This window comes from Corylus avellana, chromosome 7 (assembly GCF_965113065.1).
Source record: "Corylus avellana chromosome 7, dhCorAvel1.hap1.2, whole genome shotgun sequence".
Taxonomy (NCBI): domain Eukaryota; kingdom Viridiplantae; phylum Streptophyta; class Magnoliopsida; order Fagales; family Betulaceae; genus Corylus; species Corylus avellana.
In genome coordinates, this window is record NC_142496.1 from 6,426,440 (window position 1) to 6,435,264 (window position 8,825).

General features: G+C 37.1%; 1 protein-coding gene across 1 annotated transcript; it reads left to right on the forward strand.

Annotated features, from left to right (window-relative positions):
• Positions 1-3,796: 3,796 nt before the first annotated feature.
• On the forward strand, positions 3,797-6,072 carry LOC132184191 (GPI-anchored protein). Its single transcript, XM_059597726.2, has 2 exons — positions 3,797-4,567; positions 5,346-6,072. Exons 1-2 carry the CDS (start codon positions 3,890-3,892, stop codon positions 5,679-5,681), a joined length of 1,014 nt encoding a protein of 337 aa, XP_059453709.2. The 5' UTR covers positions 3,797-3,889; the 3' UTR covers positions 5,682-6,072.
• The last annotated feature ends 2,753 nt before the right edge of the window (positions 6,073-8,825 follow it).

Genomic DNA, 8,825 nt, shown 5'->3' on the forward strand with positions numbered 1-8,825 from the left:
TTGACATTACCCTCTAATGTTTTAAAAAAAAATACACAATTTAAGGAATAAAACTTTCAATTTTTTGTAATGTTTATGATGCAGCCTAACTTGGTGGGATGCAAAGAAAACAGTAAAAAGAAGAACAGATAAATAATTCTAGACCTTGAATCTATCAATGATCTAAGAATTCTTCTCTAAACTATAGAATTTATCTATGGTTTGAAGGAAAATATGAAGAAAGCTCAACTCCGAGGCTTCTTATTGCATAAAACTAAAATAATATCAAAAGTAGCGTTTCTTGAGGCTATAAGCATGTATTTATAGACCCCCAAATCCTAAACCTAATAAAGACATAAATAAAGCCGGTTTAAGAAACTACAATGGCCGTCCGGACGGGACATAATGCCGTCTAAACGGTCACTAAAATAAAGCAGTAAAACAGCATCACCATTCGGATGGGACATATTTCGTCTGGACGGGGATTGACCTGAAATGTAAAAATATGAAAAATAATATAGGCATTCGAACTGGCTTTGAACAGGACTTCAGACGGGGCTTTCTATCTGACGTTCATTCGAACGAGCTTCGAACGGGGCTCTCTGGACTACCCACGTTCGGACGGTGGTATCTCCTTGTCCGGACGGGCTTCAGCAATTCCGTGAGATTGTGATCATGTCACAACTCTTCGGGGTGTCTTCACACTTACATCCGCACGTGTTTTCCTCATGAACTCCCAGGCACTTGGTTTACATCAGTTTCCCATTCATGTTAAGATTTTTTCGTTAAATCATGTTAAAAATAACGGAATCCTATCAATGAATCATAAAGAATTGCAAAGATTCAGGCGTTGGTGAGGATTTAACAAAAATACTTGCACCTAAATCTTTACAATTTTTTTTTTTTTTTAAAAGGAGTATTTTGAGAATTTTGACAATATTTAACAGAAAATCCTAACGGATGAGGACTTTGAGTGAAAAATAAAAAGTTTGATACCTTAAATTGATTTTTTTTTTTTTTTTTTTAACATTGAGAAAGTAATTTCAAAATACGTAGAAGTTAAGGGAGTTTTGTGAAATTCATTTTCTTTATTTGGTAGAAAGATTGGATGTGTTTGATGATCTTTAAAAGAAAACATTAAATTAGCTATTTTGTAAAGAGAGTATTTCTTTTAGAGTAAACTTATAGTGCCTATGTTAGTGAGTTCATATATATATATATATATTCATCTCCTTACTTGGCGAAGAGGAAAAGAACAATTGCACCCATTTTGTGCTTATTATAGCTTTGGTTCCATCAAAAAGAGTTTTCCATAGGTACAATGGGAATCAAGAGGGAGGTTATACTATTCATAAAATATGAGGTCTTTAATTTATGGAATAATTATATAATATATTCTAGAGTTTAATTTTGATTTTAAATTAAATGTGAAGTTTCAATTGTATCAATATCTACCATATAGATGTAAAATAATAAAAATTAAAAGCTTGAGAGTTATGTTAACAAAAAGTAATAATAGTAAACTCTGTTCATGACTTAACTGGATACTAATTAACAATCTTTCCGTGTTAATCATAGTTTGTAACTTCCATACCCAAAATTAGAGACCTTTAAACTACTGATTACTTCATTTAAGTGTGTGTGTGTGTGAGAGAGAGAGAGAGAGAGAGAGAGAGAGAGCTAAACGATTAACATAAATCACGTTTTTCTTATTCTAAGTTAATAAAGACTCATTGGTTATAATGATTTTAAAACTTATAGTATGAACATTTATGTAATTGAAATTTCAGAGTTTATTTAAATAAAATGGAACCAAATAATATATGCATAATGTATGTGTGTATATAGATATGAAAAACACTACAAGCAATTAAGTTCGAGAGCCAACTACGAATTTGCGATTAAATTCGAAAAGTAATTACGAAAGTTTGTTTGCATTCAACTAGCACTAAGAGCATGTTTGAGATTGTGTTTTAGAAATAGAGTTTTTAAGTCATAAAAACAATTTTTGGCAAAAAATTTATTTTTAAGCTTTTGCCAAAAGTACGTTTGGCAATTTTTGAGCCTTTTGGACACTTAAAAGTGCTTTCAATTTTTTTTTTTTTTTTTATCAAACGGGTATTTTTTTTTTTTTTTTTCAAACGGACTTTTTGAATGTTAAATATACTTTTAGGTCCATCAAACGCACACTCAAACAAGTCATAAGAATGTGATTGAGCTGAGTTAAGTTAGGTATTAGATTTTCGGAATCAACTCAGTTGAAAACATACATGTTCAAACACAGCTCACAGAAGCCCTTAGCCAAACCCTTATTGAGCACTAGATCGATTAGTATATATATATATATATATATATATATATATATATATATATATATATATGGAGGAGGAAGAGTGAATCTAGCAAGTGCATTTTCAATGAAGTTGAAGAAATAACATTTCTCTTTTAAATTGGTTTTTTTTTTTGAATCTTACCTAAGAACATGAAGATCATTATATTTGTATCATTTGCAAATTCTCAATTATTTTGGGACCAAAGAAACACTTAAATTTATACTCATATTAGAGCATGTTATAATATTTTATTAGAGATAATGCTTATTCATATTCATTTGCATTTCTTTTTTTTTTAATAAGACAATCACAATGGGCATACATATGCAGTACATGCTTTACTAATATATATGTATACCTCGTAAGCCCAAAATAAATCCCCCCTTCCCCATGAATGATTTCTTCATGATACTATTTCTAATCCCCACCAGCTTTGCAGGCAACCACACTAAAGGTAGATCTAGTGGTAGCAAACTGCCAAACTCACCCAAGCCCCACTCCCTCTGGTTCCTCAACCCCACCACCCTTTTGCCCCCTTTCTTCTTTTCCTTTCACTCCCTCCAACACCCCCACCTTACTTCAACCAATTGGTTTATTGCTGTCTCAATAAGATTCACACCAATTATTTGCACATGTGCTAATGTGAAAGACTCAAAGTGAAATTTACGGGTGTGTTTGGCAAAGGGTTTAAAAAAAGAAGTGGATCAAAACTGTAACAGATTTGATTGATGTGAGAGAAAAAAAGTAAGAATGTTTTGTATAAAAAGTCAAAAAATTTGTTATGTAGTAATTTTTTTTATTGAATAGTAATAAAAAGTGATTGATGTGATGAAAAAAAAAAAAATGTTGGAATTGATTTTGAGAGGAATTTGGGTTTTTGGATCTGGTGGTCCGGCCCACTCCTTTGCCAAACACAACATAGATGTTTGGATAAGTGGATGAATAACCCAAAACTTATTTGGATAAGTAAATCTGATATAAAAATCTTTCATATTATTATACCAAATTGCTATGTGACTGGTCGGACAACTCAAAATTTATTTGAACAAGTAAGTTTCAAATGAATTTCGTCACAAATTACTAACAATTCAGGCAACCAATTGCCCGAGATGAAATCCACTAAGGGTAGCAATTCGTATTCACCTGTTGGGTTTGAGTCTTATCGAGGCAATGTGTATAAATTATATAGGTCAATAATAACCCGACCCATTTAATTAAACGAGTCAAATTCCTTAACCCTAACCTTCTAATTTTGTATTGAGTTTGTGTTAAGTTCGCACGTCATGTCAAAAATTTATTGTCATTATGTCGTGTCGAAGTATGAATATAAGACTATATAAGTTAACCATAATACGACATATTTAATTAAATAAATCAGGCTTCTAAACTCTAAACTTTTAATTTTATGAGTTATATCAAAAATTGACAAACCCTAAAATCCACTGCCTTCGTAGATTTACAATTTAACAGTCTCTTAACTCCTCCAACAGTACCCACACCACAAAGCAAAAACAAAACCCACACCCCCCACATACCCTCTCATCACACGCAGAAGGAAAGAGCCTTCCTTTGTACCAATGTCCCCAAACCCACCAATCTTCTCCGTCCTTGTTTTCTTCTCCATTCTCTTGCCCGCCACTCCGGGTCTGCCCAACCCGGACCCGGCCACAATCCTCCCATTCCACCCAAACCAATCTCCACCAGCAACAATCCCTGCATTCCCCGAACAATCCAATGCGGCTGGCTGCCCGCTAGACCTCCCGGACGAGCTCTTCCACGGCATAAAGGCCGCATGTGGCTCCACCAAGGATGGCTCCGATGGGCAGCTCCACCGCAGCCGGTGCTGCCCCGTGCTAGCCGCGTGGCTGTACTCTGCCTACTCTGCCACTGCCCTGGGCAGGGCAAGCAGAGTGAGCGCGGCGGCTGCAGGCCACGGCGGTACCACGACGTCGTATGACCTTCCACTTCTGCCGGACGATTCAGAAACCTGCGTGGATGACTTGGGGAAAGCGCTCAAGAACAAAGGAATAGAAGTGGCGAGACCCAATGAAACCTGCGACGTGATGTACTGTTACTGCGGCATAAGGCTCCACCCACTGAGCTGCCCGGAGGCTTTCTCGGTGACCCAGAACGGGAAACTCGTTGGGGATGAGAGTGTAAAGAGGTTGGAGAGGGATTGCTTGAGCAGCAGCTCCAATATCAATGGATTTCCAGGTCTTGGTGGGTGCTCCAAGTGCTTGAACAGTCTCTATATGGTGAGTTTTCTTCTCTGATTGATTGGTTTTTCCAATAACATGAAACTATTTCTTCTTTCTGCTTCTTTTTCTTATAACATGAAGAACAATAATCTGATTAGATTAGGGTCTCCTTCCAATCTCTGCAATTGGGAAAGTTCGTCCTCCATTTTAGTTAGTGTTTCAATCTTTTGGTGTAATTCTACACGCGCAATCAGAGAGCGTGTGTAGCACGCTTTGTGACAAAAAGGGTAAGATGAGGTTGGAGAAACACCATTTTATCCAAATGAAGGTAAATAAAATAATGAAAGGGAAAAAAAATAGTTTTATTTTTTCATTTTTTTCCCCTTTTAGAGAAACAAATAGGAGTTTGAAATTGAAGGAGAAAAAAACAAAAAAAAAAAAGATGTATTACACGCGCCCAAAAGCGAGTTGGACTGCCATCAAGAATTTAGCCCTCCCCTGCTGTTGTTTTCACTGGGTTTTACATGATGAGAGTCACGAGTTTTTCCTTAGAATGCTTAATTATAGGCACGTAAAACTGATGCATGTTTATTTTTTTTATGCTTCTATTTATTTATTTCCGTTATAAGGTTGACTTTCAAGATAGACTGTTGCCATAATCTAACCCTGTTCTTCAAATTATAGACTGTTTTGTTCATTGAGAAAACTGTCCTTTACTTTAAAGGCTTTCTAATGTGCAGGTTTTAGCAGATTTTGATTAGATGTTGCACCTACTATTACCAATTAGTAATATAAAAAACTTGGTTTTTCTAATTGAGACAATAATTTGGTGTAGCTTAACAAGAAGAAAACTTTGAATTCAAGCAAATCGGAGGCCAGGACCACAAAAATGCACAACAAAGAGTGTCAGCTAATGGGTCTCACATGGCTGCTCGCCAAGAATCGAACGGCTTACATCCACACGGTTTCGTCGGTCATCCGAGCCATCATGATGAGCACAACCGGCACCGATCCCCGGTCGTGCACTCTCAACAGCGACGGAATGCCGCTGGCGGTTGATTCCTCCGAAATCTCCACCCACTCTTCATCAAACAACCACCTTAGAGCACCCATCTACCTCTGCATTCTATTACTCTGTTGCCTGTATATGTTGTTCTTCACCTTCATGTGAAAAGCTAGCACTTCTTGTTGTAACTCTATTCTGTTGTTGGTAATATGAGATGCCCAGTTTGTTGTTTGTAGGTAAAGTTTAGTGTAGGTAAAGTTTCGATGTGGGCCTCCATTAACATGTGCTTACAGAGACTAGTGCTTGGTTTTGGAGAGACAATTTTTCGATCATGGCCGATTTGTTTTGGTGGCATTCATTTGGGACAGTTGTGTGCTTCACGGGAAATTTATAGAATGTCAACATCTCAAAAAAAAGCAATGGACCCTTATCTTCATTGGTTTATATATATAGAGAAGATTAAGGATTTGGTCTGCAGCCTGCAATGCTGGAGAGGACAAAGAAACGATTTGATTTTAAAATAAAGCATCCAAAGTGTATAACAACAGTTTCTCAATGTTAATTGTTTGGGATTATAGGGAAAAAGAAGGAATTTTTTGTTTGTTTGTTTGAAGATGCATATAATGACAATGAAATTGAGTTATAATGGTGGGGGGTGGGGGTTGGTTGGGACATGATGTTAAAACAGCCAACCAGTACACCAATTCGATGACATTGCTTTAAGGGTGACCAATAAAAATAGTGGCCATTTGAGTTGAACAAAGTTTCCCTCCGATGTAGTTTATTAAATTGATGTCTGTTTTTAAAATATATGTAAGAATCACATATTTTGAAGACAAATGTCTCAAAAAAATGACTTTTATAGGGTTGTGGCACAAACTCACCCTTTTTTTTTTCTTTTTTTTTTTTTTTTTTTCTTTTTTTTTTTTTTTTATTCTATTCAATAAAGGGAAACGGGTTACAGGACTGATTAATTGACTTCAAAAGGGGTGGGCACCCCAACAACACAGCCCAAAAAGTAAATGCAGTACAAATATAAGAACAAAATCTGGATCTGGTCCAAAAGGACCAAACAGCAGGCAATGGCATACAAGCCGGGCCTTTTCCAGGGCCGCACAAGGCGGTTACAAATTGCAAAGAGACTCGATAAAGAGTCCGATGCAGTAAATGCAACAACCATGTTGTTGCAGGACAAACACTGCATAAACCGATTCGGAGCCGTAGAAGGCCAACCACCAGCAACAAAAATCACCCAAATAAGATCCATCCACTTCAGTACAAGGGGGTGAAAACCCATAGAAAATAACAACAAAGATAAAAAACAACAGCAGAAAAGCTGCAAAAAAACTACAGCAGAGGCAAAACAACAACAACCAGATTCTGGGCCATCACCGAAGATCGGAGGGCCAGAAACAGAAGAAACAAAAAAACCACACAGCACCGGCAGGGGCGGAGGTAGGTGGGCGGAGGGTAGATCGGAGGAGCCACGCGAGGAGGAGAAGGCGGATCTGAGGTGGAGATGGGACGGCGATGGCGGATCTGTGGATAGCTCGACCGATCTGAGGCGGATCTGAGGCGGTGAAGGGACAGTGGAGGCGGAGCAACGAGATGGGGCGGTGAAGGTGGCGCTGAGCGGATCTGGCTGAGGAGCAGGGGAGAAGAAAAAGAGAAAAAAGAAAACCAAGAGAAAAACCAGGAGAAGAGGAAACAGGGAGAAAGGGAAAAAGGGGAAAACAGAGAGGATACACAGGGGGGTGGGAGGAAGGGAAAGGAAAAGCCTTTCCCTCCTCCCAGGAGAAACCGCACTAGGCGGTGGGCAAAATCTCACTGAAGGAGACGGTTTGGAAAAATATCCAGAGCTTCTCTCTCTACAAAATAGGCACAAACTCACCCTTTTGTTTCCTCCAATGAAAAGTAAACAAGTCTATTAAAAATAAAAATAAAAAATCTCCATTTGTGTTTAGTTGTTGGGTAGGAAGAGGTTTTTTTTTTTTTTTTTTTTTTTTTTTTTTTTTTAAATTAAAAAAAAAAAAAAAAGAAAAGAAAAGAAAAGAGAAGAAAATGTGTGTGAAATCAAGATAGTAGATGGAGATTTTTTTTTTTAAAGATCCGGTGTTTTGTTATGATCCAGTGTTTTGTTTTCATTTGGTTTTCTTGATTTGTCAATTTCTCATTGAATGGCACAAAATGGTGAGTTTGTGCCGAAGAAATTCATGGACCTAACTCAACTTATAAAATCGGTTAAATAAGAGAGGGTGTCCATTCTTTATAAACATGCCAAAGATCTTGTCGACAGGCAATGTGAAACTATTTCTCAACACCATCCTTCACGTACATGTCGGTATTTTTCTTGGTCCTTATTATGGGGTAAGTAGTGTGGGCTCCCATTCGTCCTGTGGTAAGCTCTGATATCATGAAAAAATTCATGGGCCCAACTCAGCTCATAAAACCGGTTTAATAAGAAAGTGTTGTCAATTCCTTATAAACATGCCCAAAATCTTGTCTACAGGTAATGTGGGACTATTTCTCAACAAGTGCCATAATCCCATAGAAGTTACTCTAAATTCATATGACAACTTAATAATTAAATGAATGATTTTTTTCAACCCAATATTTTTACTAAAAAAAATATTTGTCGATTAGAGTTTTGAACTTTTCAGATTTATTGGAAATATTCATAACCAATATGCTGCGGAAAACTTGTGATGAAAATCTCTCAGTTCAACTTTCTTTGTATAATACATGAGAATCTAAGCTCAGCTTCAAAGAGCAAGGAACCACTCTGCAAAATCAGCTTAACGAGTGCAAAATATCTCGGGGCCTCTCTCTTTGTTTGTGGGCCGAGCTTTTGAAGATACTAGGCCCATGATTTTTCTTCTCTACGATCCTTATGAGAATTTTTAAACCCTAGGCCCATGATTTTTTGGTGGGGGATTCAAGAGAAAGTGTGATTCAAAAATCTGTCCCTCAAAGGAAATTGGAGGTTTGTTGCATGCGGCTAAGTAGGTTTTGTTTTAAAAGTCACAACCTTGATGTGCTGTTAGGCAAATGAGTAATGTTATATATTATTTTTTATTGTAAAATTTGATATGACAATCTCATTATTTTTAATACTGATCTAAGAATTAATTGAGACTGTCACATTAGTATTATGAGTTCCCGGTCGAATCCCTATGAAGTCCAACCAAGTTGTGATGGAGTCCTCAATTGAGTCCTTGCGAGATCCCAACCGAGTCTAGACAAAATACCGAGAGGGTCTCAATTTTTGAACATCTACAGCCCATCTCTCCCCAATCTCAGGAACTTTAC

Excerpts from the sequence above, each read along its gene's own strand:
- LOC132184191 (XM_059597726.2), top strand. The coding sequence starts at position 3,890 with ATGTCCCCAAACCCACCAATCTTCTCCGTCCTTGTTTTCTTCTCCATT. Across the intron at positions 4,568-5,345 it reads GCTTGAACAGTCTCTATATG|CTTAACAAGAAGAAAACTTT; the intron begins GTGAGTTTTCTT and ends AATTTGGTGTAG.